At 55.8% G+C, this 16,272-nt stretch overlaps 1 protein-coding gene across 4 annotated transcripts; it reads right to left on the reverse strand.

Moving 5' to 3' along the window:
- Nucleotides 1-458: 458 nt before the first annotated feature.
- On the reverse strand, nt 459-14,536 carry STK11IP (serine/threonine kinase 11 interacting protein). Of its 4 annotated transcripts, none has more exons than XM_033859670.2 (24): nt 14,230-14,534; nt 11,942-12,147; nt 11,655-11,729; nt 11,281-11,376; nt 10,775-10,882; nt 10,578-10,649; nt 9,432-9,558; nt 9,098-9,201; nt 8,873-8,968; nt 8,579-8,620; nt 8,236-8,382; nt 7,974-8,058; nt 7,137-7,433; nt 6,759-6,964; nt 6,335-6,451; nt 6,059-6,236; nt 4,476-4,700; nt 4,278-4,381; nt 3,141-3,238; nt 2,870-3,048; nt 2,591-2,672; nt 2,316-2,386; nt 1,592-1,839; nt 459-863 (listed from the first exon to the last, which is right to left on the reverse strand). In XM_033859670.2, the coding sequence occupies exons 1-24, from the start codon at nt 14,279-14,281 to the stop codon at nt 714-716; spliced, it is 3,165 nt and encodes a 1,054-aa protein (XP_033715561.1). In that variant the 5' UTR covers nt 14,282-14,534; the 3' UTR covers nt 459-713. The 4 variants fall into 4 exon arrangements, 3 of the variants coding, with proteins under 3 accessions (XP_033715561.1, XP_033715560.1, XP_033715562.1); XM_033859669.2 differs by having other exon boundaries at nt 14,221-14,533; XM_033859671.2 differs by lacking the exon at nt 6,335-6,451 and having other exon boundaries at nt 14,221-14,534.
- Nucleotides 14,537-16,272: the final 1,736 nt, after the last annotated feature.

Consider the following 16,272-nt stretch of genomic DNA (forward strand, 5'->3'; position numbering starts at 1 on the left):
CCCAACCAGGCCCCTGGGCTGAGTGAGGCAGTACTGACAAGAAGGCAGGAACGGAAACCACCAGGTGGCTGCCCTCCCTCCACAGCCCGGCTCCACGAACCCGCTCCCCAGTCGCACTCGTATTCAGCTCCCACTGCCAATGGCCTGAGAGTCTCGTTAGTTCCCAGCTGAAACTCAGGAGAGTGACAATGTGAGTGTCCCAGCTCTTTGTTAGGCAGTGATTTCCACACCAGGCCTCATGACAGGTGCTGCTGGCTGAGGACTGGTGCCCATAGGTAGGAGTCCTACTGGATCCCATCAGAGGGGGCAAAAAGCAGGGTTGGAAGATGGGGTCTCACAGTTCAAACAGGCTGCTTGGCCTGTCCATTGGGGAAGAGCCATGGGCGGGGCAGTTTCTGTTAGAAGTAGTAGGGGAACAGCAGGCCTCACGAGTGACACATCCAACTGCACCCATGGCATCCGGAATGGAAACAACTTTATTGATACCTGAGAAAAAGTGCAGGAGAAACACTCCTTCTGACCACTCAGCCCGTTCCCTCGGGCCAGGTCATCTGGAGGCTGGACCAGTCCTCTCACCCTGCCCCTGAGTTTTGGGTCATTTGGGGCCTTGCTGACCAGTGCCCAAAGGCCAGAGAAGTCCGCAGCCAGAGTCTGGAGAGAGAACATCTGTAGCCGTGGCTCCTGAGGCCGGGGGCGGGACCAGCATGGCAGCCTCACTGGCCAAGGTCTAGAGCCTCTTGGGTCACAGTTCGAAGTCCGATGGAAAACAACTCCTCCCAGGGCTCCCGGATCCAGGCCAGCAGGGCCGTCAGCTGCTCCGGACACACAACATGGAGTGCCCAAAAGCTCTCCAGCCGGGACACCTGGCAGACAACCGGTAGTGAGGTGAGACTCACAAGGGCCACACCAGAGCAGGGGAGGCAGGGAAGGCCTCAGGAGGACCCACTGCCCCTCCCTGGTTCATGGCCTCTTCTCATCCCCAAGCCTGTGTCACTCCCCATAAAAGATCCTGACTCTGAGTTTTTTAAACAGAACCCAACCAGCCTTGACTGAAGGCCCCAAAAGGGCTTTCGCATCTACCACCTGGTTTCTTTACTCCTCCCTGTTTCCAGAATATCATCAGTTCTGGAGTCAATTCCAAGGAACTGCCTGGGCTTCAGTCCTGGCTCTGCCACTTGTGACCTGGGCAGGTTGGTTAACATCCCCAAGCCTCAGTGTCCTCAACTGTCACTGGACTAATAATCGTAGTACCTCCTCGCGTGGAGGCTGAAAGATTACACGGCTAGCACACGGGCCCCAGCAGACACGAACTCCAAGTAGCCGGGTGCTTCCGGAGGGCCTCCCAGCTGACACAAGGCTGGGCTTCAAGTCCAGGGTGTTTCTGCTGCCTACAACTGCCTCCCTCCCTACTGTCCAACCCCCCCGTGACAGCCTCCCGGTTCCCTGCACCCTAATCCTCTGTGTTCCCCCCTACCTTGACTGCCCGTGGTAAGTTCCATACAGCCCGACACACACACACACACACACACACACACACACACACACACACACGCACACACACTGCCCCTGTCCCTCTCACACGCTCCCACACCTCGTCGTAGAAGACCAGCCGCAGGTGCTCTGGGGCCACGCGATACAGCAGCACGGAGCTCAGGCTGCTGAGTGCCTGCTGCTCCCTGACACGCACTGAAGGACCTGGCCCGGGGGGTGGGGCCTTCTCAGAGGCTTCGCCCGATGCCGCTGGAAGAGGGGGCTCTGCCTGGGACCCTATAGGGTCCTCCTCTAACAGGTACAGGGTGGACAGAGTCAGCAACAGGGACACAGGGCAGGTAGAAGGCCCTGGAGGGAAAGAGGCAGGGTGAGGCCTGGAGGAAAAGGCCATGGAAGAGCCCAGACCCCCCGGGCAGCGTCCCAGCGCTGCTCAGAAGAGGAGTGACCACACTGAGGCAGCCACAACGCGGCCTGTGCCTCTGGGGGCCAAGGCCCCCCCTTTCCCAAACGCCAGGGCTCTCCAGCCTCCAAGACCGCCGAGGCCCAAGACGAAGGGGACCTGCCTGACCACCCCACCTCCCCGTCGGAAAGGACCAGCTCTCGTCTTCACCACAAGGAAGAAGTGGAGCAGACCCAGACGATCTGGGCCCAGAAGCAAAGGTCTCTGAGCCACGGACGCCCCAGGGCACCTCCTGGCCCCTCCCAGAGGGGCAGGGAACACCAAGGCTGTTATTTGGGTGGGAAGTCCACATCTCAGCACTGAGAATTGCTACAAAGGCACGGAGAGGCGCTGGGGGGCTGGGGGGCCGGGGCAGTGGCCTCACCTTCAACCAGGAATGCCCGAAGATAGAAGAACCGGAGAGGCTCCAAGGAAGGGTCTGTCTCTAGCAACGGCCTGGGGAGAAGGTGAGTAGGCCCAGGAAGGAGTAGTCAGCCAGGGGATGGGAAGTACCACGACGGGGTAGAGTGGGGAGAAGGCCAGGCCCGGGTCAGGAGGCATGGGCGCTCAGGGCCCGACCAGGGGCTTGTGGAGAGAGGGCCTGTGCTCCACGAGCAGCGTCTGGGCCTCAGCCTGGCCTCAGCCTCCTTATCGACTCACCAGAGCCGATGCTTCGGGGTCACCTCCTCCTCCGTGGCGCTGACGCTGCTCCTCCGGGTGGGGGGCAGAGACTGCAAGACATCTGGACAGAGCCAGCCAGGGACAGGGATCCCTCAAAGACTCCATCCCAACCTCTCAACACCTTCCCATCCTCTGCACTGCGGAACTTCCAAGAGGGATGGGTCCCGTTACCTGGCTGTCTCCGCTGCGGGCACCAGAGCTGGCGCTGTGGCCCTCGGCCCCCACCCCACCCTCCCTCCTCCCCCTTCCCTCTCTCACCCGTAAGCTCCTCCAGGAAGGCCTGGCAGTGCCTGGCATCTCGGGGCAGCAGGACACAGCCACCTGCCCCGGCCGCCCACTCCAGCCGCAGGCTCTGTCCTGCCAGGCCCAGCTCTATGCTACTCAGATCCTGCAGGGGAATGGCCAGGGTCGGCTGCAGCCAGCCAGCCGGAGGCCCGCTGTGGAGACAGTGAGGGCAGAGCGGCAGGAATGAGTGAGAGCATGGGGGCCCCGGACGGACCCCTCCCTGGCCATGGCCCCGCTCACTCACCGGATCTCCCCTGTCACCTTCAACACGTAGAGCCTATGATCAGACACAACCGCGAGACACAGAAACTCCCCAGGGTGCCCTGCCAACACCACTGGCACCTAAGGGGAAGAGGAAGTTGATGTGAAACAGAGAGAACTAGAGAGGCGGCTGCCAGGCTGAGGGCCGAGCTACCGGTGACCCTGCGCGTCCATCCCAGGCTCTCCATCAGCCTTGCTCTCTATCCCACAGCCCCGCCTGCACTCAGACCCACGGCAGGCTCTCAGCAGGTCTCCCTGCCTGTCATCTCGCCCCCTCCAATCCACCCTCTGACAGAACAACTGTGCTCAAACAAAAAATCAATTGCCGCTCCCCTGCTTCCAAGGCCTGCAGTGGCTCCCGCAAGACTCAGGGTCAAGTCCAAACTCCGTGGCCGACACAAGACAATGCTCCTGCATGACCCCTGCCTGCCTGTTCAGACTCCTCTCAGGACCCCCACCCTGTGGCTGTCCCAATCACAGCCAGTTCTCCCCACTAGCTACTCTCTCAGGCCTCCATGCATTTGCTGCTTCCTTGTCCTAGAACATTCTTTTCCTCCCTCCTCTGTAACTCATCCTTCAAGACTTAGTTTAGCCACCACCACAGGAAGGGGACGCTTCCCTGGCCCACACAGGCTGGGTCAGATGCCCCTCTACGGCCTGAGTCTGATTCCAGCACCTTCACACCGCGTCATGACTGACTGCTCCTCACACCAGAGGAGAAGATGGAGGGCGAGACCCATGTACTCTAGATCCTTAGTGTCCTGCAGGGCTCAGAGCTCCACAGAGAGGGTCTGATGGCATGGGGGATATACAATAATGGCTGGAGACCCCATTTACTAAGCGCCAGGGGCTGCACCAGGCAGCCTGCAGACATCGGCTCTCACGTGTGCTCCACACCCCGTGAGGTAGGCAGTATCCTCCCCGTGGTAGAGGGGAGACAACGGAGACTCAAATACCAAGAAACATATTCACAGCCACACTGAGAGCAGCTGCCGGAGTTTAAACCAGAAGCCAGACCTGGAGGCTCCAGCACAACCGCCTGGACACACTTTGCTGTGGTGGAAACAGGCGGAAACCCTGGTCAGTTGGGGCCACAGGGCAGAGCCAGGCTGACACAGACCTTGAGGCAGCACTGGAACTCCTCTTGGGCATCGGTGAACACCTCAACGTCCAGGAAGAGCCGGAGTCGGTGGTCCACAGAGCGGAGGCCACGGCGCTCAGGGGCTGGCGGCAAGCAGTGGGCCGTCAGCCTGCACCGGCCACCCTGGCTCCAGTGCCCCTCCCCCGAACATCCCCGTCTCTGTTCGCCTAGACTCACGGGGGCTGAGGCTCCAACTGTGGCGGTCACGGGAGGCCGGTGCCTGAGATGGGGCACTGCCGGCCCTGGTGCCGTACGCATTGTGGCCAGGAGGGCCATGGACGGGGCTCGGAGACTGCGAGGGGGCCGGCGATTGCTCTCCCTGCCTCTGTTTCCCACTGGGGGTTCCAGGGGACAGGAGAACCACGTGATCACTGCCACAGTTTGGACACACAGCAGGCGATTCTGGAGGGAGGATGGGCACAGTCCCGTGAATCACACACACAGCACCACACCCCCTTGCTGTGCTCACAGCACTCCCTCCCCACTCCCCCATCTCCAGCTTCACATGCTAGCTCCAGGCACTCCCAACCCACCTGATGCCCTCTGCAGGAGCGGCTGCTGACCAATCGCTCCCCGCCCCAGTGAGGGATGAGCAAGCCCGGGGCCTCGGCCCACAACCTCAACACACCCCGCCTTCTCATCTCAGGTTGTCTCAGAGAGGGCCAAACTCAGCCAGGCCTTGCTCTGGGTCCCTCTCACAGCCTTGGGCTGGGCATACACTTGATGTCTGAAAGCCCCAAATCAACAGATAAGGGTCCGATTCCAGGCTCCATTACTTGAAGGCTGTCATCTAAGCAACTCTGACAAGCCACCTAAGCGCTCTGTGCCTGGTGCCTCATCTGTGAGACAGGGATGATGATGGTATCTATCTTAGAAGGTGGTCAGGACGAGGGAATGGAATCGGGTAAAGATTCCAGGACACAGATCAGCGATGAGAAAGGAAACATTCTTTGAGCAGCTACAACGCACTGGGAACGTGCTAGACCCTTTGACGTTGTATCAAAACTCTCCTGAGGGCTTCCCTGGTGGCGCAGTGTTGACAGTCCGCCTGCCGATGCAGGGAACACGGGTTCGTGCCCCAGTCCGGGAGGATCCCGCATGCCGCGGAGCAGACTGCGCCTGTGAGCCATGGCCGCTGAGCCTGTGCTCCGCAGCGGGAGAGGCCACGGCAGTGAGAGGCCCGCGTACCGCAAAAAAAAAAAAAAAAAAAAAAAATCATACATTTCAACGCAGGTGTTACCAAACATATTTCTTTCTTCTTCAGTGTCTTCAAAGACATGGCTTTTGACTGGTCTATAATGGAAAAACCTCTCGTCTTAGAGAACAGGATGTGAAGAGATGCCACGAGGCACTACTGGGTATCAAGTAGCTCACAAGGTCAGTCAGGGAAGGACAGTCTAAGCCAACTCCCACAGCATCCTACCCAGCGGCAAGACAACCCAGCACTGCAGTGGGGGCTCAGGAGGTTTTATGTAGTTTCTGACATATTAGTCAAAAGAAGGAGGGAAAGGCTCCAAGTTATGAAAAATTAATGGGTATGTTTAAGCAGTTACAGAGACAGTATTTCCTGACTTTAAAGGGGGAAAAAGGATGTAATTTCTTTTCTTTCTTTTTTTGGTTTTAATTTTTCCTCCAGGCAGAAAAGTTGGTCCCCGCTCCTTTCTGCCCTAGGGCTCCCCCTGCCCACTCCCACCTCAAAACCATTTTCCCTGAAGCAGCAGGAGGCGCGTGGGTAGGGAGGTCAAGGGCAGGGCTGGTACCTGTCTTCCGGAACAGAGGCCTCCAGCCTTCCTCACCGTCCAGTCCCGATCTGGGCTCCTCTGGCTTGAACTCGTGGCCACAGCGCAGACACTGGAGTCTGCCGCCGGGAGGGTCCCTCACCTCCCCAAGCTGATGCTTCCCCAAGGTGGCTGCTGGGGTCAACACAGCCAGCAGCTCCTGAAACAGGGCAGGCCAAACAGCGCCGTGAGCAGGACCCCAGCCCTCGGGCTTCCAACTTCCCGCAGCCTCCTGGGCCCCACGCCAGGCCCCGTCACCTGGACAGCGGCCTGGGCATCTGGCTCCAGCACCACATAGCGACGCAACTGCCGCTCGGGGCAGATGTAGGAGAAGCGGAGAACAAGGACGGGGCCCCCAGGGCGTGGATCTGAGCCCTGCGCAGGAAGAGGGGGTCGGAGGGATGAGGGTTATACTGAGAGCGTGGAGGAAAACAAAGCTCTGGACTCCGTCAAAATGCTTTTGCTGACCGCCATGCTCCAGCCCAGAAGCTCTGCTCCTCAGCCCAGCCTCCCAGGCCGCCTGGGGCCCACCTTGCCCCGCTCAGCGCCCCTCCGAGGCTCTAAGCTCAGAGAGAGTGTGGGAAGCACGCCGCCCAGTGCCTGGCGCCCGACACCATGCTGTCAGAGCCGGCTCCCATAGAAGCCCAGCACCGCTTCCAGAAGCCCGGCTCCCGTCGCTCACCTCGGGCACCGGCTCGCTCTGGGTCTGGGTCTCAGCCTCTATCTCAGCTGCCTCCAGACTCTGGAGCTCAAGCCGTTCCAGGGTTCGAGCTGCTTGGAGCTCCACCTCAAACAGGTGGCCAGCAGTGACCCAGAGAAAGCATTCCCTGCCCCGCAAGCCCTCGGGCCCCTCCAGGGGACACACCAACATGGGGTGGCAGAGCTCCACTGAGGAGAGACCAAGAGAGGGACCCTGTAAGGAGAGACAGGCAGCCAAGACTCTGCCCCCCGTGGGGTGGCCGTCCATTCCCAAGGGGTCAGCCACCCCGCACCTGGGGTCTCCTAACTCCCAGACGCGCCCCACCACTGGCCCCAGCCTCCACGCCCACCGCGCACTCACCCTCCACTCCGCGTGGCTCCTGCCCCTCCTCCTCCTCCTCTTCCTCTTCCCCTCCCTCCTCTTCCTCCTGCGGCTCCGGCTCTACCCCGACCTCCTCTGCCTCTTCCTGTGCAGACTCCGTCTCAGGGGGCGGAGGGCTGCATACAGTCTCTGGGCTCGGGGTGCCCGGATGCAGGGTGCCTAGGGCAGGGGTCCTGGAGGCCTGCAGGTGATTCCTGTACTGCAGCCAGTCACGGCCAAAGCGGTCCCGGAAGCTGTTCATGAGCTCCAGTTCCCGATGCTGCTGCACAAACCACCCTGGGCAGGTGGGGGAGAGCAGCTTAGCGAGCCCGGACCGCCACAGTCCCCGGCGGCCCCGGCCTCTTCTGAGCGTGCCCCTCAGGGTGAAGGAAAAGGGGCTGCGACGGCAGGGGGAGAGCCAGGTCAGAAGGAGCACGGCCCAAAGCGCCTTCTGTGGGACACCGTGGTCACGTGCGACTCAGAAGCACGCAGCACCTGCTGCTTTGGGAGACTGGACAGACCGAGCAGCACATTTAAGGTCCTAAGGCATCCTGAAGAAACTACTTAAGTCTCGTTTAACACAGCTTTTCCCAGACTGATCGGGCCACGGAATCCTTTCATCACCTGACCTCTGACATCCAACAAAAACAGTGTTCTTTGAAAAACCCTTTGATAAGTGCTGCCCAGGAGCAGTCTCTTCTCTCTTCCCCAGACTAAAAGGAAAGAGGAAGGACGACGAGGCCCCTCACGATGCTCCACTCCACCAAAACTAAAAGTCCTCCCAGCCAGAGACTGGAGCGCGCTGGACGGGGGGGGGCTGGCGAGGGGCTAACTCACCAGCCGGGGAGGGGTCCAGAGTCCGGGGCTCCGGGTCCGTATCACTGGGTTCCGAGATACTCGCCCGCCGCACACGGACTCGGCTCTGAGGTTGGGTAGAGGGACCACATTCTATGAAAGCCAGGGGCCTGACACCCAACCTGCCCAAGATACACACCCACAGGCAAGGATAAGCCCTTACTTACTCCCAGTGCATTGGCTAACCAGAGCCGCCATTGAGGCACCCAACCCCGGGCACGAGGCAGCCTAGGACACCGTTTACCTTAACCTTACGAACCGGGGGCTGGACCACAACGCCCCCCGACGAGGGGCTGTCACTCAAGTCAGCGCCGCCGGAGGTTTCTGTGGTACTCCCCACCGGCCGGGGCAGAGGTGGGGCCATGGGGCCAAGGCCTGAGGATGGGGAGGTCTGGCGTGGGGCAACAGGAAGGAGAAAGAGGTCGGAGCCAGGGAGCACCTCTGTCCCGCCCGAGCTCGCTGAGAGACGGGACCCGCTTGCAGCTGAGCAGGCAGCCCCCTCCTGCACAGCCCTCTATTTTCCTCAGCCAGTGCCCTCCCTTCACATCCTCCCAAGTCGATCCCGCCATCATTCCCACCACACGAACCTGAAAATCAGTCAGTGACAAGGCCTTCCCATCAAGAAGGAACTGAGTGAAGATAAAAGGGGAGGGTAGTGTCGGTGGGGAGCACACGCCCTGGGGAGCCCCAAGCCAGGGCTGGGGGTCCTCCTAGCCCTGTAAGCACCAGCAGGGTCGGCGAGGGGGAACAGCATGATAGGCAGGGGGTCCGAGGCCTTGGTCCCTAGCCTAGGGATGGGGGTGGAGAGGCAAGAGGGTGCAGGGGCTGGGGAGGCCTGGGCAGGAAAGGGAAGGCAGAGCAGACGTGGGAAGACCACTCACCCCAGCAGCAGCGTCCCTGGCACGGGGCGACAAGCACCGGGCGGTGGCCGCTCGGTGCTCAGGGTGGAACCACAAAGGGTTCCCCTCCAGGCAGAGCTGGGGACAGGAAGAGGAGGCTGAGGCAGGCCTCGGGCACCCCCGTGTGAGGAGGGATGCTGAGCGGCTCAGCATGGGGGCGAGGGAGGGAAGGAAGGAGGGGCGCAAAGCTAGCTCCTGGGTCCTCACCTTGCGGAGCTCAGCCAGCAGCCACAGTGGCGACAGCTCCCTGTGTCTTTCCAGCAGGTTGTAGGCCACATCCAGGTGCCGCAGGTTCCGCAGCTGCTCCAGGCCTGGGGCAGGGGTGAGAGGGGAGGAGGGGCATGCGGGTGAGCAAGAGTGGAGGGGGTGGGGGGCACAGCAGAAAGGCCAGCCTGGGCACCTCAGACCTGCCCGAAGGCCGCATGAGAGGCTCTGGGGGCACACGGGTCCCAGGCCGCCCTGAGTCTCACACTGCCGCCGTTCCCCTCCACGTCTGCCCTGTCCTCCCCTACAGCCTGGCCACCCCATCTCCCCCACTCACCGTGCAGGCTCTGGAGCTCATTGCCTCGTAGTATCAGGGTCCCCAGAGCAGCCCCCGAGGGTCCCATTCTCGGCACCAGACGCAGATGGTTATAGGAGATGTCCAGATGGCAGAGCTCAGACAAGTCCTGGGAGCGGGTGGGGGTGAGGAAGATTCTCTCCTTGACCAAACTCTAGTCAGGCTCCTCTGAACCCTCTTCTCAACTAGGCCTCAACCTTGGCCTATAAAGACTGTCAGCACAAATGATTTCATCCCCCCCACCTCCCTCCACATTAAGGCTTGCACAAATCTACCAGTTTCCGATAGCTCCAGAATGACAACTCCAGTCCCCTTACACTGCTGCCCAGAAAAACTCAAGGCTGCCAGAAGGACTTAGTTTGCTCCAGCCAACGCCTGAAGATAGGGCCCAGGTCTCCCAGCCTCCATGGGACTTCGAAAAGTGCCAGTTAGCAGACCAGACAGGTTTCACACAGACCAATGCCCGTTTCCTGCTTTTTGTAAATTTCCACTTCCCTGACTTCAGAGGAACTCGTCTAGAGTTTGGTCAAGGAGAGAATCTGCTCAAGGCCCCCATCGTCCCCCTTTCCACTAGCTCACTCTCCGCTGAGAACGCCCCCCGATGCACAAATCAAACTTGAGTTCAGTTCACGCTGAATAGTTTATTACTGATTAAAATAGTTTTACTACTAATCAAATATCACAAATAGTTTATTACCATTTTAACTAGTATCCAGCTTTATCTAACAGGGAGACATGGGAGAAGTGTCCTTCATCCTCACCACGAAAGCTACCCTTTTCTGAGCTAGGCACTGGGCTAAGTAATATCAGATACCGTTCACAATCATTTTAATACAATAAAAGTAGATACTCCTAGGATGTGCACTTTACAGATAAAAAAATTGAGAGACTAACTAATTTGTCCCAAATCACACAGGGATAGGAGTTGAGATTTGAACACTGCTTTGTCTTATGCTGGAATCTGTGCCTCCAAACAGTATCACCTCCCAGAATGTGGCTCCAAGGGGGTTAGGGGCCTGGGGGCGAGGGCAAGGGCAAGGTGGGAGCAAAAGGAGTCCAGGAGAGAGGGTCAGAGCGGAACAATCAGAGGCCCCAGTGGCTGGGGCCAGCCAGGCTGTTCCTACTCACCATCAGGAAACCCTCACAGTCCTGGACCTGATTGTGGCTCAGGTTCAAGAAGCGCAGAGCTGACAAGAGACGCTGAGGGAGGATGGGGAAAGGAAGTGGAAAATGGGACGCCCCCAGGCAGCCAACTGGCCCCCCTCCCTAAGGACCCATCCCTGTCGTTCCCCAGCTCCCCAAAGCCCCTTCTGAGGCTCACTCACCAGGGAGCTGTCCAAGGCAGTCAGAGTGTTGTAGCTGAAGTCAGCAGAGAGCAGAGCCAGCCAGGGCAGGGCGGAGCAGAGGTCCCCACCGCAGGCTGAAAGGAGCTCCTGCGCAGGCAGGCAGGCGCTGTTACCTCCACTCTCCCCTCCCTACCATGCCAAGACCACGCTCTATCAGCCGGCCGTTCATTCACTCTTTATACACTGAACTCAGTCTGGAGATGAAGACTTAAAGAAAGCCCAGGGCCCTGTCCCCAAGGAGTTCACCGTGGGCAGAGCGGGGAGGCAGACATGAGGATATTGCATACAATATGCTAGGTGTGACTGTAAACATACGGACAGGCACAGAGTGCTGCAGGAACACAGCAGAAGAAGCAAGGACACTGGGTCCAGAGGGAGGTGGGAGGCAGGAGGCAGGGAAGGCTGCAGAGAAGGGGGAACCCCAGAGCTTGGTCCTCCACATCTCTCAGGACAAGGCATCCACGTTCACCCCTCACCCTCCTCACCTCTAATGCCTGGAGGCTCCTGCTGCAAATCAGGGTCTCCAGCTGGGAATAGATGGCACGGAGGCCATGGAGGCAGTGGAGGGGGACACCTCGGAGCTGGGGCAAGGGAAGGGAGGGAGGGAGGAAGACTGAACTTCACAGAAGACAGAGGTCTCATCCCCGCCTCCCAACAGGGAGGCAGGAAAAGATGACGAAGCCACCTATGGTTCAGGGCAGCATTAAGTGGATGAGAGTGGGTGGCACAGCACTGCAGAGCAACCAGCACACTCAGGTCTGCCCCCGACACCCCACCAAAAGAGGCCACATCTCTTTCTCTGCCCCAAATGGCTGCTCATGCTGGGTTTTGTGCACCGACATCCCCCAACACCCCATACCTCCAGCTGCCGAAGGGACTTGAATGGAAAGATTTTGATGGGCCCTGGGAGGCCAAGACCTGGGACATGGACCAGCTTAAAAAAAAACAAAAAGAAAACACTCAGGTCACTGAGGTCCAGCACATGTCCGTTTCCTTGGCCTCTCTTCCCTAGCACGGCCAAGCACAGCTCTCACCTCATCTGAATCCGGGCCCTGCAGACTTCGTGCGCTTAGGCCGTACCCCCAGCCCCGCCTCCACTGCTCTTTTGGGCTTTTTGTATATCCTACCCCATTCCCACCCCAGAACCTTGAGTGAAAGTGTTTTCTGCAGCACGTCGAAGAGGAACTGAAGCTGGAGGATGACGGGAGAGTCGGCAGGGTGGGAAGGCAGAGCCACAAAGCCTGTCTGGCCAGGGCCCCATGGCCCCAGGTGCAGCTCAAATACGTGGTTCAGCTGCTGCAGTGCGGCAGTGAGCAGGCTCAGGGTGCTACGGCCAGACAGGACTGCATCCCCTGCAGGGAGAGGGGCAGACAGGAGGAGCACATAAGAAAAGGCTCTTTCCTTTTATTCTAAGACTTGTGACCCCAGCATACACCCACTCCAACCCGTACTGTCGATCCTCCACTACAGGATCAAATTTTTACCTCTTCCTTGCTCAAAAGTCTTCAACGGCTCCCCTCTACCTTCAGAAACTCCTAACTTTTCAGCCTGATATAGCAGACTGCTTCGCTACAAGACTCCAACTTTTCTAAATATTCCTTCACCTTCTGCTCAAAAGAGCCGGGCCTACTCACAGTGCTGGAAATACAGTCGACTTGGTTCCCGGCTTCCTCATTTTCTGACACACCCCCTTCCACTCTGCCCAGCTTGAGACGTACCTTCTCTCCCGGAAGCTTTCTCAACACACAACACTGCTGAACTTTTTCCCATAATCACTCATTTTACATTAAAGTTGATTGCTTTATCTGTATTTTTTTTCTGATTGCAAAAGTAACATGCACACTTACAGAAACTTTCAAACAACACTAAAATGCATGTCATGGAAATAACCACTCTACAGCACTAAGGTATTGCTATTGCTCTCCATGTTAAAACTGCTTTCTCCAATGAGACTCTCATCCTTGAGGGCATCTTTGGTATTCATTACTGCAACTAAAAAAGTACAACTACAAGGTAGGCGAAGGGAATTTTTTTAAAGTTTTTTGAAAAAATAAGGATTGACTAGAAGGATTTTGCAGAAATAGTACAGACAAGTCCCTCATACCTTTAAAATTTAATCCCCAATGGTTATATTTTATATGGAGTACAATATCAAAACCAGGAAATTGGCATTGGTACAATGTGTATATATAGATCTATGCTATTTTGCTACATGTAGATTCCCGTAACCACCACTACAATCAAGATACAAATCTATTCCATCACTGCCACACTCTCCCTCCTGCTACCTCTTTAGTCACTTGTGTCCCTGCACATGCACGCGTGCACGCGCACACACACACACCATCAGCCCTAACCCCTGGAACCAAGTCAGATTTCTGCTGAATTATCAAATCCTACAACCTTGTATGAAGGATTTTCTATGTACTAAACACTGAGGAGATACAGACAAGGTTCAAGGATTCTCCCCACCCTCAAAGAGCCTCCCAGTCTACAAGCAGAGATAAGACATGTGCACAGTTAATACTACAAGCCAGAAAGTAAAAATGCTATAGAGATTCCACAGATACCATCAATAGGAGTGCAGAGTGATGGAAGGCAGCTAACGTTGAGTAATATGTGCCAGACATATGTTACTTCATTTAAATGTCATCAGAATCTCCTAAGAAGCACTGCTAACACTCTCTTACAAATAAGGAAATTGGACTTAAAAGAAGAATCTCGATTGAGATCATACAGCTGGTAGGAAGTTGTCCATCTGATTTCAAAGCCAGGACTTGTTCTACCACAACTAATGCCATCCATTACTGAACAACGACTATGGCTCCACTGTGCCCAGGCTCCGAGGAAAGAAATTATAATAATTACTACCAATTTTGAGCACTTACTATATATGCAATCGTTGTTCTAAATGCTTTATGTGAATTAAAATTAATCCCCATAGCAACCTTTAAGATAAGTACAATCATTATGTCGTTCTGCTGGTGAGGAAAAGTAAGGCTCAGAAAACTTAAACAATTTGGTCAAGTTTGAAAGACTTGGGATTCCAACCCAGGTGGGTCTGACTTCAAATCTCGTGCTTTTAATTATGCTAAACTTAGTGCTTTGCCACAGAACGAGGATTATGACCAGTCCTTGGTCTCGAGGGGCTTACGGCCAAGTAACCATCACTTCCCTCTGAGAGTATCAGAGAACGCATGAAGGAAGTGGCACTGGAGTTTGGCCTCGAAGGATGGCTAAGGTCTAGACTGTCAAAGACAAAGAACAACAGAACGAACAAACCCCAGAGAAGTAAAGAAATGAATTCTTCGACACCCAAACCCTCGGAACCCTAAACAGCTGTAACCCCACGACTCTTACGGGGCGTGTCTCTGGAAGGTAGGAAGTACCCCATCTCGCCCCAGCCCAACCAGAAGTCTACCCACCGGACTCACGCAGCAGCCCAGCGAGCTTCCACACCAAGGAGTCCCGCGGGGCGGTAGTCATGGCCACAGGACGCTGGGGGCGGAGCCTGAACAAAGAGGAAGCGGAAGAGCTTCAGGTGGGTGGTAGTGCCAAAAGGCCAAGACGTCCGCGCAAACCGAGGCCTCGCCGAGAGAAAAACAAACAAAAAAGAGGGCGAGTAAGAGCTCCTCCTTGGTGCCCTTTCAAGGAGCATAAGGTCTGGCCAGCCAGACTGAGCTTTCTGTATAATCCTGCCACCAGCTCTGCAGCCCGGCGCCTATCAATAATGGGCAGGAAGTCCCGCCCCGGAAGAAAGGCGCGCGGGAGGGACGGCCGTAAAGCAGGCCTCCGCTGCCGGAAACCACGCCCTAAGTCGTGCGAACGTGTCGGATGGGGGGCGGTGCCCGCTGGTTCTGTCGAGGGCGGGGCTTCTGCGGCGGCAGCTGCTTGAGCCCAGACCACTGCTGCAAGTTGGGCCTCCGTCGACCGCACCCAGCTGTGGGCTCCGCACGTCCTGAGACGCCCGCTGGGCTCGGCGGTGCTCCTCCGAGCCAGTGAGGAAAATCTGACTCCTTGTTTGCAGACTGGGTGGGGAAGCAGAGTTTAGAGAAAAGGAATTTTCTGTTAGTAAGAAAAAGACTCGTCCAACGTGAACACTCCTTTTTCAATTAAAGGAGAGCATGTCCGCCATGGAGGGACTTTTTTTGACATATGTGTGAAAGAGCTGGAGCTGGCGGAGGTGCCATCTCTGGGGTTTCTTTGACAGTTTTACTTAATCTCGCTCCAGACTCGCTTTTCTTTTTTCCTTCATCAATATCGGGCTTTCTCATTAGCGATTGTTAGCCCTCCACGTGCACCTCGTCCTTTGTTTGTTGTTGTTGTTGTTTTTACTTTGTTTTCTAACACCTGAATTTAAAAGTTGTTATTGTTTCGGGATTGAAAACGAGAAAACGGATTCACAAAGCTTAGGTTACTTGGGAAGGTCGTTCAATTAGTAACCGATATTGCTGAGACTGCCAAGTTCCCGTTGTAGCTTTCACCTGGCTCCCGGTCAAATAACAGACATCGACTACAGAATTAGATTAAGAATAATGTCTCTTAACAGAATTTCTTGTTTTCAAGGAGGCTTTGTTTGGTTGGTTGGTTGGGTTTTTTTAATGTAGTGCCCAATTTTCTGATTTATTTTCAAAATGAATCGTAAGCCAGTTGAGAGTAGGAATAAGGAATAAGGTCATAGGCATCTTTATCCCAAGTTGCAAAATTTGAAGGATCTTCTTTTCTGAAGGCAAATTATTTGAAATGGCAAGTTATGCCACTAAAGCACACAGTTTGGCGACTATGGCATACTTTGTGTGGTCTGAGCCCAAACCCTAAAAGGCAGTGAAAGGGACTACGAGGAAGCACGTCATGATCAGCGAAGCAGTATAAAAATATGAAGTAAAAGTAGGACCTCGATATATATATATATTTGTTTTTTTTATTGGAGTATAGTTGCTTTACAATATTGTGTTAGTTTACCCTGAACAGCAAAGTGAGTCAGCTATACCTGTACATATATCCCCTCTTTTTTAGATTTCCTTCTCATTTAGGTCACCACAGAGCATTGAGTTCCCTGTGTTCTACAGTAGGTTTCAATATATTTTTGTTGAATTATTAATCCCATAAGGGTGATGATTGTCAGTCCCTTTTTAGCAATTGCCTGGAACCCGGGAGGGCGGGTTCTCCCATACTGTTACTGCTAATTCTATCCTTTTTAGACAAGAAGAGACAGATTCTTTTGATGTTTGTGACATTGTAGTGCTTTGAAATCAATTTCAGAGGTGCCTCTCCAGCCCACATCGTTTTTCACCATTCACGTGGGTAGCTCCTATAGCCATATTTGTTCTGCATCCCCTTGAATGTAAAAGGGGGACAAAAAGCAGCAAAGAAAGCTGAACTACAGAGGGAGAGGAAACCATCTCCTGAGAGAAGCAACAAGAAGAGACCAAGCAGTTCTTTTCTCCAGCCCTGTGTGAGGCCCACTCCCCTTTCTG

Source organism: Tursiops truncatus, chromosome 7 (genome assembly GCF_011762595.2).
Source record: "Tursiops truncatus isolate mTurTru1 chromosome 7, mTurTru1.mat.Y, whole genome shotgun sequence".
NCBI classification, from domain to species: domain Eukaryota; kingdom Metazoa; phylum Chordata; class Mammalia; order Artiodactyla; family Delphinidae; genus Tursiops; species Tursiops truncatus.

Coding starts and splice junctions, on each gene's coding strand:
- STK11IP (XM_033859669.2), bottom strand. CDS start 14,281: ATGACTACCGCCCCGCGGGACTCCTTGGTGTGGAAGCTCGCTGGGCTG. Junction 8,969..9,097: donor TGCTGGCTGAGCTCCGCAAG/GTGAGGACCCAG, acceptor TCCTGTCCCCAG/CTCTGCCTGGAGGGGAACCC. Junction 7,434..7,973: donor TCTGGACCCCTCCCCGGCTG/GTGAGTTAGCCC, acceptor CCACCTGCCCAG/GGTGGTTTGTGCAGCAGCAT.